General features: G+C 41.5%; 1 protein-coding gene across 2 annotated transcripts in view; it reads left to right on the top strand.

The window, feature by feature from the left end:
- LOC127005928 (uncharacterized) overlaps positions 1-27,030 on the top strand; it is a 117,426-nt gene that overhangs the window by 23,109 nt on the left and 67,287 nt on the right. The window contains exons 1-7 of one of the 2 annotated variants that reach the window (XM_050875341.1): positions 7,987-8,284; positions 13,619-13,712; positions 16,053-16,190; positions 20,176-20,257; positions 22,251-22,407; positions 23,807-23,964; positions 26,310-26,454. In XM_050875341.1, coding sequence (XP_050731298.1) covers positions 8,002-8,284; positions 13,619-13,712; positions 16,053-16,190; positions 20,176-20,257; positions 22,251-22,407; positions 23,807-23,964; positions 26,310-26,454 — 1,057 coding nt within the window. In that variant the 5' untranslated portion in view covers positions 7,987-8,001. Of the gene's footprint in view, positions 1-7,986; positions 8,285-13,618; positions 13,713-16,052; positions 16,191-20,175; positions 20,258-22,250; positions 22,408-23,806; positions 23,965-26,309; positions 26,455-27,030 lie in introns of those variants that run through there. The other variant, XM_050875342.1, reaches the window with a different exon arrangement.

Raw genomic sequence — 27,030 nt, 5'->3', positions numbered from 1 at the left:
ATAATATAAAAACACACATACGAAAATCAGAGTTAAATGAAGTAGGGAGTACATATTTTCTTGAACTTATTTCAATTCAACTCCTTAGTACTCAGCTGGTTTTCGTCGTATTACTTTTATAAGCTCAGATCCTAAATCTGCATGCTTTTCTGCTTCTGTTGTTGTAGGATACGTCCCGAGGTAAAAATATACATAGGGACAAAATTGCCTCCGAACGCAAGCCGCACCGTGAGGCCGGAGTGTCGATCCGTGCGTCCTTTCAATAGCCTACTATTATAATCATATTACTGTGCGTTTTGAGAGCTCATAGTTCAACTTCAAACCAAGGTAAGATTCTTTATTTATCGGTCTTTTTTCATATTATGCGATAATCACCTCACAAAGATCACAACTACTCATTAAACACATCATTGGCTCACAGGACACATATGCATCTAGAAAGAGTACGTTTTAATCCAGGGATTAAGGATTAAGACTAGAGAGACCCCGTGAAACTTGAAACTGTTGAAGCTAGCAGATTGTAGGGTTGATATGGAGCACGACGGGCCTCTTTGTTTCAATACCCATTCTCTCTCTCTCTCTCTCTCTCTCTCTCTCTCTCTCTCTCTCTCTCTCTCTCTCTCTCATAATTCCTTCTTTCCTCTTTCTCTCCTTCTCTTTCTTCTCCCTCCTGTTCTTCTCCCTCTCTCTCTTCCTTTTCCTTCACATGTCATGAGAAACCCATGTACATATATATGGCTACGGAAACATCCCGTTAACTCTGTTTACATGGGAAAAATACCATTACAAGTAAAGCCGAGGCGAATGAGCGCCGTCACGGCGTGACTCATGTTCGGACGGGATTATGACCCTATGTTTATTTTTACCTCGTGACGTACCCTACACCATCAGAAGCAGAAAAGCATGCAGATTTATGATCTGGGCTTATAAAAGTGATGCGACGAAAACCAGTGAATCGAATCGATTCAATTCATGAAGAATCAACACGATTCATGATTCGTCTTGATTCCCCACATTAATTTCAATGTAATCGTTTCCACCAAGCGAATCGAGTCAATTCAAATCATGACGATTTCTGGCGATTCAGAATCACCGATTGATTTGGTCCCATTTTTTAATCAGTCTCGGCGAGTCACACGACGAGTTAGCACCGTGATAGTGGACGTCCTGATTAGTTTAGTGCAAGAACGACGTGCAATATAATTATGATCCTATAGTGATCCTATGCACCGAGATCGGGATGCCGTAGCTGCTCTGTGGATCCAGTTAACTCCACCAACATTTTGAATTGTTCTGTAGTCATCCTAATTTTTCTGGATTATTTACCAAATCTGGGAACAGATGTACAAAGCTCCCAAATTCAGGTCTTTTAATATTGATTTCATGGACCCAAACACTTTGCTGACGCTTACTCCTACGCCTACGCTGCCTCAGCCACAACAACGCTGCTGTATCAGCGACAGCGTATACGTCCATTCTCGTGAAAGCCAGGCATGGTACTGCCTTTTGAATGTTGATCAGTCAGTTGGAACGATGCTGATTCAAAATGAATCGAGTCAAATGATTTTTCATGAATTGAATCGATTCGATTCGTTTGGTGGAAACGCAGCCTAAGGAGTTGAGGTGAAATAAGTGCAAGAAAATGTATACTCCCTACTTCATTTAACTCTGATTTTCGTATGTGTATTTTTACATTATTGTTACAATTTTATGCTAGTGTGATGCAGAATTTTCTCAGGAAGATGATGGTGGTCTCAGCTTTCCTTAAAAATTAATGTTGGGGTCAGGAAACGGTGGGAGTGAGGTGTGTGAAGTCGTCGTTTTTTATGAACTGGGCACACCCACGGCCCCAGGCCGGCTTCACTCAGCATAATACAGGGAGATGGGGGACGAGCAGTCTAGTATGTAAGTCTGTGGTCTATCACAACAGTTGATTTTCACGTATTCACGAACTAGAAATGCGCAGGTGCGACATCCATCAAAATTCCCTCTTTTTTGGTGGACAGATGAAATGAAACGGACTATAGTACTAGTAGTAGAAGTAATAGTAGTAGTAGCTGCAGCAGTAAATGCAATGACTATTAGCCATTCTTTTCTATTCTGTATAACTGAACGAAACCATTGGGGTCCTCTTTTGCTTGTCTCACTATATGTATCTCTCTGAGATTAGCTTCAATTTTCATCATTCCTGACTCTAACCCAATGTTATGTTCAATTGAGTTTGTCATCCATCTTGGATCTGCATTTGCATATCTCACTATCCTATACGAAATAAATTGAATTTGAGATGACCTAAGCTCTATTATGAGGTCAGTGTACATGGTGGAGCTCGACCTAAGCAATGCCTAGCAACTAGCTAAGTATGTTATTCACAGATAAAGCAGCACGATTTGCACCCGACAAGTGACTGGGGTCAAATAATCAAAAGAAAAATATGAACACAATCATTAATGCATAAGAAAGATTAAAGGCCAGAAAAAAGTAGATCTGCTTGAGCTGTCACATCAGGTAAGGTGTAGAGCTGAGGGTAGCGTTCACCACTTAAAGTTGCCATATTTCACCCTTTAGACTTGCCAGTTCCAACTTATGATCACCAAAGAATAGAAGAAGGCCAACACATATCGCTGGTTTAAAGAATGGTAATAAAAAGAGATTTATGGAGTTCAGCAATAGCGTCAACACCTAACTCCATTTCAGAGTAAAGGTAGGGAAAGTGGAAATAAGGTAAAGGAGTGAGTTGTTCGGATGAGGTAGAGATCACTAAATGCTTCACCAGGAAGAATAAACTCGTGTTCTTAATTTTAATATCCTTGAAAATGGATAGGTCACTTGTTATTATAATTTTTGTTAAATTATATATCGGTCGTCTTAGTGATGCATGGTGATCCAAGTATAACAGGGCATGTATGGATCGGACAACATTCAGTGATCGGAACAGATCTGTAAAGGTGCATTAAAACAAAGAGTATTGCCACGGTTAGCTGAACTAACGGTACATAGTGAGGAAAACTTATCCCTGGATTATAACGGATTATGATTAAGTATTATGGATCCAAGAGTGCATGGGATGTGAAGACCAGTTTTTTGCTGTCAAACAAGTAGTTGAGCAAGTATACATGAAACTAGCACACTGTTCTTGATGCTTATGGATTTCAAGACCTCTTATGACAAAGCAGCGAAGAATTATTAAAGGTGCCGTGCCTGGGTGTTTTGAAGAGTAAGCCTATGGCTGAAGTGTAATAATCTAGACAAACCGGTTGTAATTTTCAGCTCTCAAATCTGCGAGTTTTACCATCTTAGCAACTTTGACAGTAAAGGAAGCACACTTTGATGAGGTGGAAAACAAAATACCACGAAAAGAAACTAATTAAAGCTATGGATAATTCGTCTTTATGGGGAAACATTGAAAATATCTTTGACATTATTTTGAGGGTGATCATGTAACAGTTATATTTAACGATTAATAAGTATTACGATGAACATCTTCAACGTCCAATTCTTACTAGTTAGAGACTAGTAAGAGCTAGTTGAAAATTCATTGGGTCCTCAGCAGCCATTAATATCCATCAACTGTTCAAAAACATGAACAATATAAAAAAACAGACCCGGTTGTGAGCCTCGCAGTGGCATAAATATCCGACCATATGTAAGTTAAATTCACTCATATCCAAACTTGGCCTTGAGAATACTGACACAGCTGAGAGAGAGAGAGAGAGAGAGAGAGAGAGAGAGAGAGAGATACCAGACACACAGACAGGCATACTAACAGAAAGACACAGACACACAGACAGTGATAAAGGCAGACAGGCAGACAGGCGGAGAGTGGGAGGTTAACGAGGAGAAAGGGTCGAGAAGAGAGGGAGGAAAGTCGTGAGGTTCTTCGTTCCAAGAATCTGACATCTACGGAGTCTTGTGCAACCCTTCATAGGCTTCCTATCTTCGGTCTCCCTACAGCCGCCTCTTCCACCCTCCCCTCTACTCTAAGTCCCTTTCCTTTTTTTATGAAACAGAGAAAGAAAGATGGAATGTGTGTGTGTGTGTGTGTGTGTGTGTGTGTGTAAGAGAGAGAGAGAGAGAGAGAGAGAGAGAGAGAGAGAGAGAGAGAGAGAGAGAGAGAGAGAGAGAGAGAGAGAGAGAGAGAGAGAGAGAGAGAGAGAGAGAGAGAGAGAGAGAAAATAATAAGAACAACATCAACACAACAACAGCGAAACTTAGTATAATTACAGAATTAAAAGAAAAGACGATAAGCATGATGATAGTGGTAGGATAATGTAGGGGTGGTGCTAGTGATAAAAACTGCGAATAATTTGAAAAATATACATGATTATGAGAAATACGTGGAGAAAAGGCAGTTGTCAAATAGCAATAGAAAGGGAATCTGAAAAAAAAGGTAAAACTCATGGCAAGTAATTAGAATACAGTGGACTTCGATGTTTACATGACTCACATCAGATGCAAAACTTGGAACTAAATATAGATAAAATTTACAAAACATTAGATACATATGTAAATGACAATGTTAAAACTTACTAATTATCATTCCCGGTCATACATGATAGGATAACAAGGTGAAGATTGATGAAATGGAAGCAAAGAGGCAGTGAATATATTGAGTCTAAAGAGAGGGAGGGAATTCTCGGAGAAGGACAGAGAAGTGAGGGAGAGGCGTCAAGGATAGGGGGTTCAGTGGTCAAGGTGGACGAGATATACCTGAAGTTGCATTGCCTAGTTTCTCCTCCACCTACCCCTGCCTCTCTTCCTCCTATTTCTTCTTTTCCTTCTCCTGCTGCTGCTGTTTGTTCTTCTCTTCTCTCTTCTTGTTTCTCCCTATTTTCCTTGAACATTTATCCTATTTGTTATATTCCTTTCTCTTTCTTTATCTCTTAGTTTATCCTCACCTCTGTTTCCCTCCTTCCCTTTTCTAATTCTGTTCCTCCATTTCTTTACGTATACTTTTTTTTTCTAAATGTGAGTGTGTGTGTGTGTGTGTGTGTGTGTGTGTGTGTGTGTGTGTGTGTGTGTGTGTGTGTGTGCCATTCACCATGGTCTTATCACACGCTGGACTCACGATCGCTAGACAGTACCCTGCTCGAATGGGCTTTAAAGCTCAGGTGACAGATCTTTGAATACGGCTGGGACCCTACTTCACACCTACACACATGTGGAAGGCGGGACACAATCTTTGACTGACACCTGGAACCCATTTATTGCGGAGTGGAATCGAACAGGAATCGAACTTGGAAACTCTTGATTGAGAGCCGAGCCCACTAACACTGTGTGTGTGTTGGGGGGGGAGGGGTCACCTACACACACACACACACACACACACACACACACACACACACACACACGTGATGATGAATTTTATATCACTGCCTTGCTTAGACCAAAAAGATAATCCGCTAGCGGTAACGATTGCTGCCGCTCCTGAAGCAACGGAGATGGAGTGTGTGGCGTGTGAGAGCCCATGTGCACCCATACATCTGTCAATATGCAGCCTCAAGCTCTTTCGGGAAGGACATTGGCTTACTATTACAAGTCTAGTACGTGATCCGACACCTTAGTAAATGAATGACACTAATAAGTCATTTCCCATCTGAAGTCAGTAGTCTTTTTTTTTTTTTATAACAAAGGAGACAGCTCAAGGGCACAAAAAAAGGAAACAATAATAAAAAAGCCCGCTACTTGCTGCTCCTAAAAAGAATCCAAAGAGGTGACCGAAAGAGAGGTCAATTTCAGGAGGAGAGGTGTCCAGATACCCTCCTCTTGAAAAAGTTCAAGTCGTAGGCAGGAGGAAATAAAGATGAAGGAAGATTGTTCCAGAGTTTACCAGCGTGAGGGATGAAAGAGTGAAGATGGTGGTTAACTCTTGCATAAGGGGTTTGGACAGTATTGGGATGAGCATGAGTAGAAAGTCGCTTGCAGCAGGGCCGCGGGAGGGGGGGAGGCATGTAGTTAGCAAGTTCAGAAGAGCAGTCACCTTGGGCGGAGTGTGGGGAGGTTCTTGCCGCTTTACCGGTGAATGGGAAGCATTGACCTTTAGTTTTTGCATAAAGTTAATTACTGACCCTAAAATGAGGAAAAAGATAGTAACGGAACTTCAAGTACCTAACATCTAAGTCTATATATAGTAAGTCAAGTCACTCTGCTTCAAAACTGCGACCGGTACGCGCAGGGGGCGGTTTAAGGCGGATCAGCGGGATGACGTCACTTGAAGGGAAAAAAAAAAAAAAAAAAAAAAAGCCAGTTCAGGGGTGACTAAAGTTGCGGCCGTGTGTGCACTCTGGATGTGCATGCTTGCTTTCTTTCACAGCGCGTTAAGGCAAGCCACTGATGAAAAAAAATATGCCTTCTTATTGTGCTATTGCGTGACTGTAATTCCAATGCCTAGAAACGGCGGTGTGGGGTGTGAGGGAGGGCATGTTGAGGTGATTGATTTAAATTAGTCCGCCTTTCTTCGTTTTCTCTAAATCCCTGTTTCTACATTCTCTGTTTTGGCTCCAAGCAACGTTACGCATAAGCCACGCCTCTGCCGTGTCTCCTCCCACAAACCTGCATATGACTTGACTTGGTATATATAGACTTAGCCTAATATTATTCTAAGAGTAAGCTGACTCCGAAGTTCAGATAGCCTTTGTGGTAGCTTCGAATTACTTGCCTTCGTTTCTGTTTCAAATTCATATAAATGATTAATGTTTAGGGCTGTATAAGTTCTTGGGTGGATGGTTTCTGCCTCTGGGTATTCATTCGACCTTTTAATGTAGTTTTTGCGAGGTCGTTGTCACAGGAATTTTATCCTTTCCTAAATGACATCAGTGAGTGAGTTTTCCTCCTCCTCACTCTCTCTCACCTATATATCCTTAATTTATATTTTTTTATCCTTCCCTCTTTGTTTCTTCTTACATTTTCGCAATAGTCTGTTGATCTCTCCTTCTTTTCCTGGCTCTGCAAACTCTTCATTTTATCTCCTTCTACGCAGGTTCCTCCATCATTTTCTAGTCCTTACTGATGTCATCCGTATTTACGCCCGGTCCGAAGGAATCCCATGAAAGAAATAAAATAAAAATTGAGATTTCTTTGTGATATTTTTGAAGGAAGATTCAAGACAAAGAGATACAGAAAATATAACTGTTCCTCTGTTCAGAACCTGCCTTCATTTATAGGCAAGTGATAAGATAAGAGGAATGATAAGAATTATACTGTTTCTATATGTGAAACTAAGAAAGTCTTACCAACTGCGAGAAATAGTTCCTGCCGAGAACATGTGGCAACGAGTCTCTGAACCTACGTCGTGACTTGTGAACAACAGGTACTAGCCTCTCCCTGCTGAGTTTCTCTCCTGGCAAGCCTCTCGGTGGGTCACGGGTCAGCCTGATGCCGTGAGGGAGTGAGGAGGAGGACGTGTGGATTATGAGTAATTTGAAAAGTGTTAGGGAATCAACACACACACACACACACACACACACACACACACACACACACACATAATTGTGAATGTATGTACAAACACTAAACAGGATTCATATGAAAAAAAACGACATCCAGTGTTGACGTCATCCCTCTTAATAGGTCTAAAAGAGATTATGAGTCTTCTACCATGCATCCAATGGCATGGGGATAGATCTGAAGGAACCTATGCAAGGCCACCATGGCCACATATAAAAAAAGGTAACCAACAAAAACTCGTTGGCCCTGCCCATTGAGATCATCTACAAAAAAGTGCATATGCTGCTGAAACAACTGCGTTTCAAAGTAAGAATGGTTATAAGGAACACGGCAAAAGGATTACTAGTAATAAAATAAAAGCTTAACTCCATTCAAAGTTTTATGTATCCCTTCCTAAGGGCTCGAGGTGACTGCTGGAATAATCGCTGGGCAGGCAGTGGCAGGAGCATTTGCCACCACTGCGCTGCCACCAAGGCCACCAGGTAACATTTAATCCTTGTGGTGGAGGAGTGACTTCCTCTCAGCCTCTCGAATCAACAGCCAGGCATAATAATTATGATCACACTGGAGTCACTCATGAAATACGTTGGTCCTGTCATGCTCCTTCAGAGAGACAGGCGACTTTTAATCATAGTTGCGTGCGTACTGGGTGTGACCGTGTGTGTGTGCGTATCCGTGTTGGTTACGGCAGGTCCGGCGGCGAGTCCCTGTGGGAATGCGAGTTATGTGACCCTGGGAGCCCTGAGTCCTGAGATCTCCGTCACAGAGCCTCACACGTCTGCGACGGCCTCAGGGCACCCTCAGCCTCGCGGGATAGCGGAATGTTCGCTCGGGAGTGGTAAGAACCTTCCTCTAACCAGCGTACAGGGACTCCTCCCCTCACACCACCGACAACCCGTGAAGGGGGTAACCTCCTCCACTAAACTCTCTCCCGGCGCTTTCTCATTCACCATCCTCACATTTTCCCCCACATTCCCCAGCACTCTTCCGTCCTTTGCTATTGCCTCCTCCTTCACTCCCAACTAACTGCTGCCTGTCCTCACTCCAGAGTCTTCAATATATATATTTTTCTGAAGTTATTCATGATTACCTGCAGCATAAGCACCTCCACTCAGCGTGTGCGTTTGTGTGTGTGTGTGTGTGTGTGTGTGTGTGTGTGTGTGTGTGTGTGTGTGTGTGTGTGTGTGTGTGTGTGCCATTCGCCCACGGTTTGATCACATGCTGGACTCGTGATCGCCAGACAGTACCTTTCCGGAAAAAAAGCTCTCTTTTGAGCTCGGAGGACCAGTCCATGGGTACTGCTGGGACCTCACACACCACACACCAAATCCCCTGTGCTCATGGGAGCACAGTAACCGCTTCCCTAAGAGTAAAAACTTTAGTGGCCTGAGCACAACTGGAAACTCAGCCTGCCGAGTGACAGGTAAAGGTGGAAGCAACTGAACTTTGAATTCTGGTGTGTAATTCACCATTCACCATGGTCTAATCATGTAACAGACTCGCGATTGCAAGGGAAAAACCAACTCCCTGAATGAGCTTGAAGCTCACAAGTGACGGATCTTTGGGTACGGCTGAAATCTGACACCCACACACACTCGCCTGGTACCCATTCACTGCAGGGGGGACAGGACGCACTGATTATTTAAAGGCGACTGCCTGTTCGTCTTCACTCCTCCCAGGAATCGAACACGGGACCTCTCGGTTGTGAGGTGAGCCCGCTAACCATTGCCCTACGGATAGATGTGTGTGTGTGTGTGTGTGTGTGTGTGTGTGTGTGTGTGTGTGTGTGTGTAGGAGAGAGAGAAAGTGACTGGGCGTTGAACGGGAAAATATATATAAAAAAATATATTCAGACACCTAAATAATAGAAAAGATGTTTGGGTAAATCTGGGGCTTACGTCATTCTGCGCGTGGCCTCGGTGTTATTCTCCGTTTCAAATACTCTTAATTAAGCATGTGGTGGATAAGAACCCACAGCCCCATGGTACAGTCCATGTGTGATATCCGGGTTGCCATGTTTTACCTCTTCCAGGGTTTACCCAGGAAGCCCGAAAAAAGGATGAACAGCTCTCTGGGGCGCACACCGGGCCGTGATAGATTGTGGATAACTGATTCGTAGGTAAACGTGCTGGCCATTACACCAGGGAGGAGTGTGCACAGAGAATATACCACCGAATAAATAGAAAATAGAAAGATTGGCTGGATAGATGAATAGATAAATAAAACGACATATGGATGAACAGATATATAGACAGATTCAAAAACAGGTAGAAAAGTTGAGTGATAGACAGATAGATAAATAGAGATGCATACATGCATATATACATGTATACATGAATACGTACATACATTCATACATACATACATACATATTTACATAAGGTATAGATAGATAAATAGATGATAGTTTTTGGTGTGTGAGCGAGTGCATGTGGGCGTGCTTGTGTATACCGTTAGGAGTTTGGTGTCTTCCAATGAAGGAGGGTTGGGAAGTGGGGAGAGCGGAGATGGTCGAGGAGGAGGAGGAGGAGGATGGGAGGGGCTGCTGTGTGGGAGAAGACAATACTGGAGGGGAGGAGGACGAGGAAGAAGAGGAAGAGGAAGAGGAGGAGGCGGGGCTTGTTGCTGCTGCACTAACTAATAAGTCTACCTGGGCGGCGAGTGTGGTGACCCTATTCTCTAACTCTATGATCCTCTGAGCATCCTTCTGAGTCTTAACGCAGAACCTACAAACGTCCTTGGAAAGAAAGTACTGCTTGGCCATGCGAAGGCCACACCCAGAACAACGCTTGAGGGACGTCATGGTGAAGATATGGGCGAGGCAAGACGGAAACAATTTGGCGCGTTAAGACGATAACAAAGTACGCAGCTGCGGTGAGGTCGTCAGGTCAAATCTCTGGGCAAAAATGTGTATCTAGGAAAACAAACCAACAGCTGCGGTGAGGTCGTCAGGTCAAATCTATGGGCAAAAATGTGTATCTAGGAAAACAAACCAACAGCTGATGTGAGGTCGCAGTCAGGTCAATTCCCCGGGGAAAAGGGTGTGTCTCGGGTAAAAAGGCGCGGTTATTTCTACCCATCAAGACAAAACACATGCCAATATTAATATACTGAGAAATCACTTACGTAAAGAAGATGATAACTGTGTTCACTCGGTTTGCGCGTAAAGTGGATTATCTAGTGTTTTGTGTGGACTTAGAAATTAACGTAGCTTGGCGCGCCTGATTCACGTGGTCCTATTATCACAGCACAGTAAAGTATCCTAATAATAGAAGGAGAAGAAAACACAAAAGCAATATAAAAAACACAAAAGCAATATAAAACCGTATAGCACTGGGTTGGCGTGAAAGAATGTTGAATTTAGTGTAGATGTGGGAAGCTTAATACACTTGTCCTAGGAGTAACTGTGGATCACTATCTAACTAAGTAAATACTAAATCAGAACACTTAGCGGTCTGTAGTAGAAGGCAGGGTAATCCTCCTGGTTTTGTAGTCCTCCAGTACAGCAGTAGTTCACAGAAGCACAGAACGCCTCACACCGCAAAAGCAGAGGAAAGCAGAGGAAAGAGCGAGTTGGCTCCACACAGCAGCGGGGCAAACGGCCGTAGTATTAATCTTCCCCATTCCCTTTCCGTCCCCATCCCCATACGCGGGTCTGGGGTATGTATAAACCGCCCCATCCCCTCCCCGTCCCCGGCGGGCCAGACAAGACCAACCCGCAGGTCATAATAATGTTGGCAGCACTTTCAAACCAATAATTACAGAAAACGAGATAAATAATGCATTTTTCACACACCATTGTATTCATATACATTATATATCATAAAACAAAACAATAGCGTTGTTGATCTACAAGTAAATAACAGCTAACGCGGGTAAGTTAATTTATGAGACAGGTTGGTATCCATGACTCGTCACACACCTGGCCAGCCACACCGGGGTTGTTAGGTCGTGTCATTTATGACATTTGTCTTAAATCAAGGTGGTCGCCTAGAAATGCCCTTTTTTATGGTATATGTTAAGTATTACTATAATAATGCCATATTTAGTTATCAATCTGCCGTCTTTTGCCAATTTTGGGGACAATTATAAATGAATCTTCAGGAATAACTGTACGTTTACAATCAATGGAAACACCAGTCCTTACAAACTAAAAAAGATATATTAACTTTAGCAAAGTTTGCGATATAATATCAGTCATACAAATATTCTGATGCTTTTCGATATATGTCCTTCTATAATAACAAATAGAACACTATTTATTCATGAAATATACGAAGGAAAAGCCGAAGATGTCCTGCTCTCTGACCCGCGGAGTCAACACTTTTCCCACCCCATCCGCACCCTCACGGGGTAGCGTAAAACAACCCCAACCACATGGGGACGCTTTACACTACGGTTTATGGCCACGGGTAAGGGATGGGGATGGGATGGGAATGGGGAAGTCTAACACTATGGGCGAAAGTCACGTGTGAATCAAAGGAAGGTCGCGCGCTGACTGAGGAAGGTCGCGCGCTGACTGAACTTTTCCGATATTCACTAGTTCTCCTTCACAGTTACAACTCTCTCTCTCTCTCTCTCTCTCTCTCTCTCTCTCTCTCTCTCTCTCTCTCTCTGTCTCCATTATTAAGAAGTCGTAGACCACTTCAAAACAACGTCACTGATAAATAGCGATGTTTGCCTAGATCTTTTTTATTTCTTTTGCTTCTACTCTTGTCTTTAAATTTGATAATATTTTGGACAGCATGAGAACAACACATCTATATTGCAAAGGTCTTCTTGAGTTAACAGATAGGAATATTTTTGCTTGTTCGTCTCCCTGGCGCAGTGGTTAGCCCTTCCTATCATCGAATCTGAGAGCCTGGGTTCGAATCCCGGCCTGGGCAATCGGTGAGCAGCCAACCCAGCTGTCCATTCTTTATTGCGGCATGGTCGTCAAATGAGTACTTGAGGAAACCTGGGGAAGGTAAACTGTGGTAGCCCGGATGTTACATTGGCTCTCTGTCCCGGGCACCGTTGCCAGATTGTCGTACTCAGACCATAGCATTTACCTAACTACTTACCTAACTATTGCCAAGAAACATCAGGAATTAACTATTTTAACGATAATTTTAAGTGAATCTCCTTATTGGGGTCCACGAGACAGTTTTTGGGTCGGAAGTCGGTAAATATAAGAGGCTGAGTAAGACAATCTGGCAACTTTGGTTCCGGGGTAATTGGTTCTCACCCTCCACATGCTCAAGGGCCAATGGTACGGAGATGAACACCGCGGCCACGTGCAGCTATAGCGTACGCTCCTAACTATACTTACTTTACCTATCATTATACGCTGCTTTTTATTACCAGCCATTTTTGTCGTTTCTTAAAGCATAATACACTTTTAAATTTTGCTTCGTGCGAATAGTTCCTTGTTTGTTGTTTTCCGTTACTTATTTGCCACAAGTAATGTTCGGTCAAAGAATTCCCGTTTTTTTTTTTATTTGTTTGTTTTCTGAAAATACGAACATGAATAATTATTGTACAAAGAACTGCTCCAATACAACTGATACATTGATGCACGAAACATTGCTTTTTTTCATCAACTTTAGACCGCTGTTTGTGTTCGTTGACCTCCAAGGCAACATAGTATATATTAATTTGTATTATATATTTGCAAATGTAATCGTTCCATTTTTAGAATATAAAATATGATATACAGAACCTTTGCATATATCCTAAAGAGAAAACCTATATATACATCCTATATATTGAATGTGTGTGTGTGTGTGTGTGTGTGTGTGTGTGTGTGTGTGTGTGTGTGTGTGTGTGTGTGTGTGAAAAAAATTGTTTAAACCTATACATATTATTTATATTATTATTAATATAAATGTGATATTATTTCAACATGAGCCTTCCCCATTCAATGAAGTCCCCTCTCAATGCCTATCTTCCCTTACCCTCGGCTATTACTGGTGTCCCCGTACCCCTGCCCCTATTATCTGTGATCTCTGGCTTCTCTTCCCACTTCTCTTTATATTTCCCCGTGATTTCATGTTCCTCATTATATGTCATGTGCTCCTCTTTCTCCGTTTATCGAGTTTCTTTATGTGCTCTTCGTCTCATGTTTGCTTCCCTACCTTCTACCTCTTTCTCATATTGCTAAGCGTGGTACTGACTGTTTCCTTCCCAACAGATGTGTGCTCAGCCGGTTACAGCAAGTACCAGGAGCAGTGCTACAAGGTGCTCAAGACCGACACTCCTATTGACTTCACCGCAGCCCAAAGGATGTGAGTCCTCTTATTTTGTGTCTGTTTGGTGATCTTTTTTGCATCCCTCAAATGTCCGTTGTGTTTATCAAATTATCATCAACTCAAAAAAATTGTATCATTATTCTTCAAATGCTGCTTTTAAAAGCTATTTGAAAATAAAATATTTCTCTTTAAATCCCGTCCCCAATGCAAATCAAATATTCCTTCTCGTATTGTTAAGCATTTCTTATACTTGCTTTTCTTATATTCATTCACCTTTTACTTAAACTAAGTGAGCGATGTCTTGGACTAAAATTATTTTGGTGTAGTTCAGAACTGTCTAGAAATAAAGATGGAAAAAATACATCCGGTAACCTGAGGGGTGACAGCCGGGTCGTGAAGGGGTTGGTAACGAAGGTCAAAGGGAAGGGCGGCGGGTCAAGGCACCCACGCTCTTGAGGGCTGACGTAAGAGACTAAAGAAGAAAGAAGGAAAATATATCGAAATACTCAACTATAAGAAAAGGTTCATAATACCGTCTGGATACATGTGTCCATGTATATATATATATATATATATATATATATATATATATATATATATATATATATATATATATATATATATATATATATATATATATATATATATATATATATATATATATATATATATATATATATATATATATATATATATATATATATATATATATATATACACACACACACACACACACACACACACACACACACACACACACACACACACACACACACACATATATATATATATATATATATATATATATATATATATATATATATATATATATATATATATATATATATATATATATATATATATATATATATATATATATATATATATATATATATATATATATATATATATATATATGATGATATATATATATATATATATATATATATATATATATATATATATATATATATATATATATATATATATATATATATATATATATATATTTATATATTTATATTATAAACTCTTATGGGTAAACGATAGATAAACAGAATGATACATAGATAGATAGAAAAACATTTTTGTAACCTTCTTGCGCTTGCAAAATCAGGCATAGAGTTTCTCAGCATTCAGTCAATAGCTCTCCATGATACCCTTAAAGGTGGAATAGGTAAACATTGTAGTTCATCCTTTTAAATCTGCACTTCACGTTCCCTCCCTGCCACTCCTCCTCCTCGCTCCTTTGTTTCCTCCTTCCCTCTTCCCTTCACTTTCACTTCATGACTCCCTGACCCTCCTCGCTCCTCTCTTCCGCCTCCAGTATCACAAGCGAACATCAGATCGATGTGAAAAAAATAATGTGTAATTGAAACAAACATTCGCGTATTTTTTTTGTTTATAATTGCTATAATTGACTGGCATATAAAATCAGAAATGATACCACCAGCACCATCATCTTCATCATGCACTCAAATGACAATCTTAATAAACGGTATCAGTGACAACAATATCAACAATGCCAGGAAACCTAGAATAACAAAAACGATGAAAACGACAACACAGCAAAACAATTCCAAAATAGCAACAGGTGAACAAAAATGTCATTGGTATTTTTATTGTACTGATAATAGTTATAAGAGAAATTATAATAACAATATTAATAACAATACCAATAATAATAATAATAATAATAATAATAATAATAATAATAATAATAATAATAATAATAATAATAATAACAATAACAATAACAATAATAACAATAACAATAACAATAATAATAATAATAATAATAATAATAATAATAATAATAATAATAATAATAATTTTAATAATAGAACAGCGAAAGTGTCAAACAGGGTGTCAAACAGGCTTTGCCTGTTTGAGGTTAGTACTCATACAACAGACCTTCAGGGATAGGTTAGGTTAGATGAATTCATGGATAGTAAGGTTAATTAAGTGGGGTTAAGTTTACAGGAGCTGCCATGTATAGATAGTCCTGCCGGCTTCATGCCAACTCTACGTTCTTATGTTCTTATAAATAACGGATTTATCATTAGTAACTTGCCAGCTTTTAACTCTTCTGCTTAAACCGGTCTCTCTCTCTCTCTCTCTCTCTCTCTCTCTCTCTCTCTCTCTCTCTCTCTCTCTCTCTCTCTCTCTCTCTCTCTCTCTCTCTCTCTCTCTCTCTCTCTCTCTCTCTCTCTCTCTCTCTCTCTCTCTGTGTGTGTGTGTGTGTGTGTGTGTGTGTTAGTGCCTTTTGAGCTCTCTTTTTTGTATGTATGTTTGTATGTATGTATCTTTTTCCTCTCTCTCTCTCTCTCTCTCATCCTCCTCCCGGCCCCCTCTCACCTCTCCGACTTTCCACAGGTGTCAGGGCGAAGGCGCAGTGCTGGCAGCAGACAAGAGTCCCCAGGTCCACTCCTTCATGAAAGGTCTACTGCAGCCTCACCTCAGCGAGAACGTCGATTCCCAGTACCGCCGCGCCTTCATCGGTCTAATGTGCCAGTACGTGCTATAAGACTTGTAGATCTGCTATACAAATGATAGCTACAGAAAAACTAGCAGCTACTAAGGAAGAATAGTAGTAGCCGTAGCAGAAGTATTATTATTATTATTATTATTATTATTATTATTATTATTAGCAGCAGTAGTAGTAGTAGTAGTAGTAGTAGTAGTAGTAGTAGTAGTAGTAGTGGTAGTAGTAGCAGTAATCGTAGAAGCAGAAGTAGTGGAAGCAACAGTAGTAGTAGTAGTGTAGTAGTAGTTGTAGTAGTAGCAGTAATCTTAAAAACAGTAGTAGTGGTAGCAATAGTAATAGTAGTAGTAGTAGTAGTAGTAGTAGTAGTAGTAGTAGTAGTAGTAGTAGTAGTAATAGTAGTAGTTGTAGTAGTAATAGAAGTAGTGGTAATAAAAGTAGAAGTAGTAATCGTAGTAGCTTGGTAGCCACAAATCGTCCACATGCCAGTTATCTACCCTAACTTTGAATGTTACATGGCCCGAAAGTGATATTGACTCATGCGGACATTCGCGTGATGACGACGACATGACGACCTCACACTATCCGCTATTTTTCATTTTTCAGTCACCGCCTGGCCCCTTAAAACTACCCCTGAAGACCACCACCCCCCCACCCCGGGCTCTAGAGGAAGCCCGAAGCCGAAGAAGAACGAGAGGGGGCAGCATGAGCCAATGCAAGATGGCGCCACTATAAACACTCGCCTGGGCCGACCGACCATCAGGCCCCACCGGGAAGATGCCTACCGGCGCAACAGGCAACAACGTAAAAAAAAAAAAAAAAAAAAAAAATCTGCTTTGCTTAGTATTCGGCAAAGTATGCAAGAAAACACATTGCCATCAAAGTATTAGTTTCGAGCCTTCCGACTTTTGCCGACTACCAGAGCCTACCGAGTGCATATGTTCATACAGTCACTCAAGCAACACGGGTTCACGCAGTGGGGGCTCGATGCATAGCCCACCCTCTGACGCCTTGAGACCCATTACCAGAATCTCCAGTGACTCCGCTAGGATTATTGCATCGTCGGCAAAATCAAGTTCAGTGACCCTGGTATTGCCAACAGATACTCCACAAGGATGTGATCCACAACTCTGCTAGTACTCAGTCCATGCAAGCGTTGAAGTGACAGGGCAAGGCCAAAGCCCTGCCTCACTCCCGTGGTCAAGGTAAAGAAGCAAGACCCCCCCCCCACTACGTCACTTCCCTCTCAGTCAAAGAGTATAGGCCAGTCTATAGATAAACAGTCCTTCTTGGATTCCTGCGGAGTCGCTGGCGAGCCCAGAGCAATTCGCGACGCAGTGAATCAAATACTTCTTTATATGACATATGCTGCAAGTGTCCCCTGTCAGAACTCGAGTCGGTTCACCATCAGTACGCGAAGTGCTAGTTGACGACTTGCAAGGTGTGAAGCTCTGGTCACAGCAGCTTTAGCAACTAGTTGCGAATCGGCATAAGCAATAGACGAGTCAGCACCTTGTCTGGCACGGTGTGCAAGGTAATACCACGGTAGATGTAGCAGCCCTGACGGCCCCCTTTCCCTTTCCAAATAGAGACGACCATTCCCCACTATTACTAGTCAGGAAGAACGATGCTAGATTGTCATATGTCAGTCAAAATTGTATGCATCCCACGCATCATGGTCTCATCTCCAGTTTTGATCAGCTCTGCACTAATGTTAAAAATACCAACAGCATTTCAAACCCTCCGCCTTGCCACAGCTTCTCTGACCTAGCCATGAGAGAGTGGACTTTCGTACTTAAGTGGATAAACATCCGCCACTTGCAGCCCAGCACTTGGGAGCAACCCGCTCTGAGAGTCCACCATGTGTAACTGCTCAAAGTACTCATCCCAACAAGACCTCTGCCCGTCCATGTCTAATCGAGGCAATCATCTGCTATTCGGAGAGCGCTCACCTGAGAGGAAGGCTTGGAGTGGGGCTTCTTCAGGGTTCGGTAAGCAGATCGGTGCTCATTTGCATTGAAATAGCACTTCACATTCGCAGCAAGACTCGTGACATAACTCTCCTTGTCTTTCCTCAGAAGAGCTCTGGTCTTACATGACAGAACCCTATATTTGTTCCTATTCCCAGCAAACTTGGCAGTGCGACTCTTCTCGATATTGGCCAGTGTCTCTCCCAAGGCAAAATCAATCCATGATCTCGGGCGCTCTGCAGTGCGGTCTTTTGCAGCATAAAAAAATTCAAGTTTGAAGATATTCCACTGTTCCACTGGGTTCTCAAGTATGCTGAGTACACTGAACCGATCTGAGACTGTCACTGCATGCTCATGGGTAGGCTACATGCCATGTCTTTCAGTCTCTTGAGATGAAACACAATAAAGATACATTTCGAGATCCTTCTTGAAGTGACACGAAAGCTTGAGTATAGCAACAATAAGCCTGTGATCAGTTGCAAAGAACTGTGCACTACGGAAATCCCTGCAGTTCTGAAGAGTACTCCAACGAGTGCTTACAAGGATGTGATCAATCTTCTAGCTACTTCTTCAGCTTTACTGTTCCAAGTCCAGCGGTGCAGCAATTCTTATCCTCCTGGAACATACAAAGGTCAGGAGGAGAAAGCTGATGGTGTTCCTGGTACCAGAACCGTGTGGACCAACTCAAAATTCATAACCAACTCTGCCAGTGCCGGCAGTAGCACTGAACACGCCCACAGCAATGACTGTCCCGCAGAGGGTGGGGGGACAATGGTCGAATATTGAATATAGTTCGTCGTAGAATACCTCCTATTCTTCAGTTTCGCAGATCTCAATAGGAGCGTGGATACACTGCAACAAGAAAGATGAGGCTCAGGGTGTGGTTCAGCCTTATTGACATTATTTGTTCATGAACCGGAGTAATTTTAACTATAAATTGCTCCAGCTGGATGGAGATGCCTGTAGGTATCCCATCATGATGGTCACTATCCCTCATGCCGGAGCAGCAGTAGGTGTATCCCGCTCTGCTGATCTCGCCATTGCCAGTGTTCTTCGTCTCAGAGAGTCCCTCTAGTATCCACCTTCAGTTTTATTTTGATTTTTAGCTCAGTCGGTGATCCTCCGAGGGCCTCAGGACGTTCCAGGATCACACACACAGTACTCTCCGAAGGTTGATCCCTCACCCTGGTTATGCGGCTGACGCCGCATCTGCACTGCACCGGTCACCCACAAAACAAAAAGAGTGGCTAGAAGCCCCTCCCTCTTTTCAGATGAAGGGGTCCTGTAGACTTTGCCCTCCACCCTCCACCCTCCACTTCGATGCAGATGTATCGAGAAAGCCTGACACGCGGTTGGGGCCCCCAGCAGAACCGGATTAGGGTCGAGATTGACGCTGTGACCCCGACCTCTACTTTTTGATTGATTTGGGCTATGATATGGTTGTACAAGGTGGGGTTGAAGACCCCTCCCCAACCAACTCATATCAGGGGCTGGACTGACTGCTAGCCCCAGGCAGGGGTGTAGGACTCCTGAGAGGATGAATCACCAAGCAACTCATGACAGTAACAGTTGAACGTACTGCAGCAGTGCTATTGTTAGAAGTAGTAGTAACATTAGTAACGATCACTAGTAGTAGTAGCAGTTCGAGCGAAAGTAGTACTACTATTAGAGGGAGTAGGTAGGAAGACACCTACCGAAACGTGGCATAACCTGTATAAGTAGTATATTGGATGCTTTTCTGCAGGTCCTCTTTAACAGAATTCTTTTTTGATGGATTGCATCGCAGGTATATTTGGATATGTGATTGAAAGACGTGATAGATTATCCGCATGTAAAAGTAATATAGCTTTCATAATAATGTACATATCCAGTGACATCTCAAGTACAGGATTCACTGACATATCCTATCAGTGATCCTTTGTAGAAATTACTAACCCACATATTCAAACAGTGATCTTCAGCACGTCAAATAACGAAAAATATATCTTACCTTATGTTTTCTTGTTGTTGTTGTTGTGCGCACCCTTTCTGTCTTGCCTCGCAGGAATGGCTGTGACTCCCCCTCCAGTTGGCTTTACGCTGACGGCAGCGGCTGCGAGAACAACAACTTCTGTGACTGGCTCTCGGTAAGTTTTCCCGGGAATCAGATTTCGGGGTCTGTTTTGTTTCGCTAAATACTCTTGTTAATATTTAATTACGATTTTCTTAAGAGAATCAAGATGTCATTCATAATCTCTGATCACCAACATGGTTTCCGCTGGTGTTTTACTGGTTATTTTTTTTACTTCCCAAGCGATTTCTGGTCTTTCTCTCCTAGACGTTTCGGTGAAACTTTTGCTGCTGCCATACACATCTTGAAAGCTTTTAAAACACAGTCTGGCATCAATCCCTCTATCTGTAGTTTCATTTCCAGTTTTCTTTGAGGCCGATTTATCTCCACTGTTCTACCCTTAAACCTGATAACTGCAATGTTTCACAAAAGTCTGTTCTCTCTCACTCCCTTTCTGTGTTCATTAATGATCTTCCTTCCAAAACAAACTGTTCAACTACATATTATGCCGATGACACTACTCTGGATTACTCAAAATTCTTTTTAAACAAATAACCGTCACAACAGGAAATACACAACTCAAGGCTGGACGCTGTAGAGCATTCAACTCGTACCTTACTATTATTTCTTATTGGGGCAAGAGTTTGGTATCCCTCAGTGCCTCTAAAACTTAATTTCTCCACCTGACAAACCGACACAGTCCTCCAGACATCTATCTCTTATTTATCAATAACAGACTAAACATACTGAAAACTATATATCTCATCTCTTCCTGAATTAACTTCCTCGAGATTAGGCTATCTAAATACAAGATTAAATGTTATCCATATACAAGGGCCTTGTCCGCCCTCGCATGGAGTATGCATCTCATGTGTGTAGGGTCCCATACACACAGCACTTTTGAAAATAGTAGAACCAAAGGCTTTTCGTCTCATTAACCCTCTCCTCTTACTGATAGTCATACCATTTTTATTCCGCTGCAGAGTTGCCTCTCTATCTTCTACCAATATTTCCATCCTAACTGCTCATCTGAACCAGCTAGCTCCATGCCTCCACCACTCTCGTGGCCGCCCTACACACGACTTTCAACTCTGTTATATCCCTATAGATGCTATCCAAACTATTTATGTAAGAGTTATCAAGCATCTTACACTGGTAAACTCTAGAAGAGCCTTCGTATGTATTTCCTTCTGCCTAAGACCTTAAGGCTTTCAAGGAAGAAGCATTAGAACACCTCTAAACGAACATGACCCTTTTTTTCGGCTACTTTAGCTGCCCTCTGTGTGAGACCATCGTTTTTGCGGGCATTTTTATTTTTTGTTTTTGAGCTTCTCCCTGTAAGAAAGATAAACTTTGTTGCGTGCTAACAACATCTTAGATAAGAAAAATGTAATAAAATCGTTGATATAGTGCTCCAGCATCAATAATGGCGAGACAACAGAACTGTTAATAGACAACAGAAAGGTTGTCACGTTTCTAATTGTTTCTAATAGTGACCTGATATTTCACACACAAAAATCACAGTCCTACGATAAGTATTTCTCAAAATAATATTGTGACACCTTCACCTGCAAACTTAAAAACTAATCTGAACTAATTCTATATAAAAAATAAATACTGAAGTGGGCAGTGTCTCAAAGGAGTAAGACACTCTGGAATACAGTCGAGGTACTTCCTTTTTTTCTGTCAATATAACTTCAGATTTTCTTACTGACGATCATAGGGGTCAGCACTGGGAAATCATAGCGATATATCAAAGCACCAAAGATCACCGAATGATACTATTTAAAAATGGTTGAAAACTGGGAAAAAAATAAGTCGTTGCCAGCAATGAAATAAACTTTCGCTATAAAGGACCATTGCCGGGCCAATAACATAGTACTTCATTTTTCCTCGCCTTCGACCTCTCTGAATTACTCATGCCCATCTCCACTTATGTTCCACCCGCTGCGATCTCATAGGACCTGCAGTGTTTTCACCTCTGCTATCCTTTACACATATAGTTACCTCATTTGCTTCTTTGTCATCTACTCTGTCGACACCATGTAATCTTTCACCTCCCTCCACAGGTCGGCTCCACTAATGAATGGAACGCCCTGCCCACCAGCCTTTACGGGGCCTCCATCGCCGCCATGCTGGACGACTTCCCCGACACCTCTTACCGCTACAAGCTGCAGCCCTACCCCGCTGACCACACCTTGCAGTACATGATCTGTCAGAAGGCCGGTAAGCCGCACGAGATCAATTAATTTTACTAGTGTCCCTTCCTCTAGTATCAAATAAGTCATGAAACAATTTGCTTTCCTCGGGGTTCCACTTATTGCAACACAAATTGTATTTAGAAGGGAATATCAAAACGTAGAGCTAAAACAAAATATTGACTGCCGCTGAACTTCATTCTTCTTATTTTATTTTTTGTGCCAACATTTAACATTTTTATATCAACCCTTAGACTTTCACATACCTATGCAAAAAATCATTACAGCCTGAATCTCTCTCTCTCTCTCTCTCTCTCTCTCTCTCTCTCTCTCTCTCTCTCTCTCTCTCTCTCTCTCTCTCTCTCTCTCTCTCTCTCTCTCTCTCTCTCTCTCTCTCTCTCTCTCTCTCTCTCTCTCTCAATGACATCGACGTTGGGTTCAATAATTTCACTTCAAAATTTGCTGAGGACATAAAGACTCGTAACTCTGTCCTCTCCACTCTTGACTGCTCTGGTGACTTTTCTGCTTCATTCAACTTCTTTCAACAGAAGACCCTCTCAAAACGAATTACAAAACTCCAGGCTGAAAGCTACAGAACACTTAACCTCAGTCAGACCTTGCTATCATTTCTGATTGGGGCAGGAGGAACCTGGTGTCCTTCAACGCCTCAAAAACTCAAATTTTCCACCTATCAGCTCAATACAATCTTTCAGTCGCCTATACCCTATTCTTCGACAACACTCTGGTGTCACCTTTATCGATCTATCCTTAACTAAGCCTGATCCCCAGCCTATCCCTAAAAAGTAGCCTACAATTTAATAGCAAGCTTTGTCCTTCAAAGTTTTCCTTCAATATCTCAATTCTCTAAAAAAAGAATATAATGGGTAGACTGTGAATAAATATATAATTAAGCTAATAAACAAGCTCTCTCTCTCTCTCTCTCTCTCTCTCTCTCTCTCTCTCTCTCTCTCTCTCTCTCTCTCTCTCTCTCTCTCTCTCTCTCTCTCTCTCTCTCTCTCTCTCTCTCTCTCTCTCTCTCTCTCTCTCTCTCACCTATATCAGTCCTCGAACCATTCTATTTCCACTTTCCGTGTAAGCCAGAAAATACTTTCCTTATCCTGTCTCATACGTCCAGCCATTCTTCTCTCCTACACTTCGTTCGTTGGGAATTCAGCGACACTATCTCTTCCTCATTTTACATTATCCATCTACATCTCTTTGAACATTACTATCTTCATTTCTAAAGTTTCACACTGCCACACTTTTATCACTACCCCAGAATCCCCTATCACCTTTTTCTTCATCAGCTCCTTCATTCACATGCCTACGTAACTCCTCCAGTCAGTAGTGTTTTCACTCCATTCCTCATACCAACTTTTAACCAGTCCATCAGCTCACGCCACCCTTTTCTTCAATTTGCCCCGCAGCCGACAGCACTGAACACCTCAAGCCAAGGAAACTATCGGTGAACGAACGACTCTCCAATGTTGTCCTGCAGTGGAACCAACCAGCTTGCAAGGGCGATATTTCTTCCTACATCCTAGTGCTCCTTGGCGGCTCCGTTTCCTACGATACCGAGATGAAGGTAAACAGAAGAATACATAGGATATCGTAGCATTTTTTTTTTTTCACGTCGTGGCCTATTGCGCCGGTAGGCTTCATCCCGGTGGGGCCTGATGGTCGGCCCAGCCCGTTCTGGCGCAGGCGAGTGTTTATAGTGGCGCCATTTTGCATTGGCTCATGCTGCCCTCCCGGAGCTCGTCTTTAATCCTAGAATCTAGAGTCCGGGTTGATAGGTGGTCTTTTGGACAGCATGTGGGTAGTTTTAAGCCACTCGGCGGCGGCTGAAAATTCCCAGCTTGGTGGCACCGAGCGGGGATTGATCTCGCGTTCTCCTGAACGCAGGGCCGTTACGCTCTCCATTCAGCCACCGCCTCCTCAGAGCATACATCACTAAGAATGGGGAAGTTGTTCTGATTCTTCATTGAGGTATTTTAAGACAAGGGAGACCAAACAAGGACAAAACTAGACGACACTTGACAAGAAAAGGTGTCTACTGAATGGCATATAACGGAAGTAAATAGTAAAAATACGTAAAACAAAATGGAATTATTGATGACACTAGTAAAATTTAAGACAGCAACGATAACTAAATCATTGAAGATCTTACAGGCGCTCTGATAAAGGAAGTATAAAATGCATATTGATGAATGGTAACGAAAGATCTACGAAATAGTTATATAGAGTAAAGGTATTTACCCTCCACTACTTGATTTTTTTATTTTTATTTTATCAATGCACAGACCAACTGCTTCGAGGCCGGTTTGTAGGCATTGGTGGTGTACGATTGCCCGTTAGGTAAGGAGGGAGTGTTTGCTGTGTGTGTGTGTGTGTGTGTGTGTGTGTGTGTGTGAGAGAGAGAGAGAGAGAGAGAGAGAGGAGAAAAGAAAGTAAGAGCTGATGGAAGGTTAATAGATGATGGGTTAGGCGAGGAATAAGAAGTGGATCAGGGCTGAGCATAGAGCAATCAGTTATGAGCAACCGAGAGGAATAAGGGGTGAAACATTGGTCAGGTGCAACTTTGGGTTTGAATATTATGTATTTTTGTTATGGTGCTCGGTGTTATTGAAATGAATTGCTGTTACGGGGTTAGTTAATTTTTCAGAGGATTTGGTCAGAGATTTTGTTTCTCACCTTGTATTTGTTTCGTTAGCATGCTGCCACTGCTCTGAGGGAGTTGGTTAGGATAACACCAGGGGAAGCCATGACGGATTCTCGTTGTCTCTGACTTTCTCTCATGAATTTTTATTACTTTAAGTTATTTACGAGGCAGGACTGTTGCCCATCCTCCTCCTCCCTTAGCCTCCCCTAACCCTTACCGCTGGCCGTTGTGTACCTTTTCTACCCCAACCCTTTTATCGCTCGCTCATCAGCTTTCACCTCTTCTCTCTCTTATCCCTTCCCCGTCCCCATCCTCACTGCGGCCCCCTATTAAAAATATTCTTGTGATATTTATTGCTTTTTGTTTCCTCTTAATATTATCAGCGTCCACCGATGCTTTTTCTTTTTCTTTTCCCGATGTTTTACAAAACCATTGAATTATAATCAACCATTCTTTCCAAAAACAAATTCGAATCACTATTTCTATATTCTTTGCCAAATGCATCACTTGGTATTGTTTTCCAGACAATATTCTTAATAATACACACTGGGACTAGAATGAAATACTTACTAATGAAATTTATTGAAGTCACTATTATCAAAATTTGATTTATAAAAATCAATACTTGACAATCACATAATGACAGAAGCAATACATTAAAATCACTATTCAATGTACTACTTGCCAAATCCTTCCATTTTCACCATTAGTAGTAGATACTTTCATGTAGATTATCTTTATCCATTATATTTCAATTTACACACACACACACACACACACACACACACACACACACACACACACACATATATATATATATATATATATATATATATATATATATATATATATATATATATATATATATATATATATATATATATATATATATATATATATATATCGTGGACAAGATGAAGGGAAAAATAAGCCTTTATGCTGTAAAAAAAGCGCATGGAAATATCTGTGATATTTCTGTTCATGTTAAACGTGAAAACATTACGTTTTGTGTTCCTAACTGATTCCTGCATTCATGTTAACGGTACACACTTCATCATCTGTCCATCATCTGCTACTACTGCTTTTAATACTACATTTACTGTCATTATTATTATTATTATTATTATTATTATTATTATTATTATTATTATTATTATTATTATTATTATTATTATTATTTTCATAACATTATCGGCATTACTATTATTGTCATTATCTTCTTCTTCTTCTTCTTGTTATTATTAATTAAATTTTTCCCCTTTTATCAGTGCACGACCGAGGACTGCAGCTTCACCCTCAACCCTGAGGTCTGCAACTACTGCATCCACCCGAACACGGACTACACCTTCAGTGTGGCTGCCGTTCTCTCCGACTCCCAGCTGGGCCCTGCCATCACAGTCAACAAAAAGATAGGTAAGTACAACATTTCGTGCTTCTTCCATATTCCCGCTCTTTATTGTACCACAACATTATCGGCCTACAAACACGACTTCCCTACTTCAAAAGTCCCTAGTTTCATACTCTGGCTGTCACTGATGCACCGCTTGTCCCTCTTGGCCAAAACCTCCTTCAGGGTTTAGCCTCGCAGACCCTTCCGATATTTACAACGACCATTTCCTTGCTGTGATATTATATGCCGTCTTATACCTCATCTCCGGAGTGGGTGAAAACCAAAGGAATGGGGAGCGTATAGTGTGAAAGGACTCGTTAAAGATAATGACATTTCTTTTGTTTGTATAAAAAAATGTCTTACTCTAAATATAATGGATATCATCATCGGTTCTCTTCCCATAGTCATTCACAACTCCCCATTACCCCTAGATAGTTTTTTTTTTTTCAATATCGATCATCGCTGAAACACGAAAATAAAGAATGGCTGTGGAAGTGTGGAAATTTATGATAATGTTACAATAGTTGCGGTACACAAAAAAAAACACAAAAAAAAAACACATTTTCGTTACTGAAGAAAGAACATGCAGTTTTTGTTAT

This window comes from Eriocheir sinensis, chromosome 31 (assembly GCF_024679095.1).
Source record: "Eriocheir sinensis breed Jianghai 21 chromosome 31, ASM2467909v1, whole genome shotgun sequence".
NCBI lineage: Eukaryota > Metazoa > Arthropoda > Malacostraca > Decapoda > Varunidae > Eriocheir > Eriocheir sinensis.
This window is presented reverse-complemented; position numbering and strand designations above follow the sequence as displayed.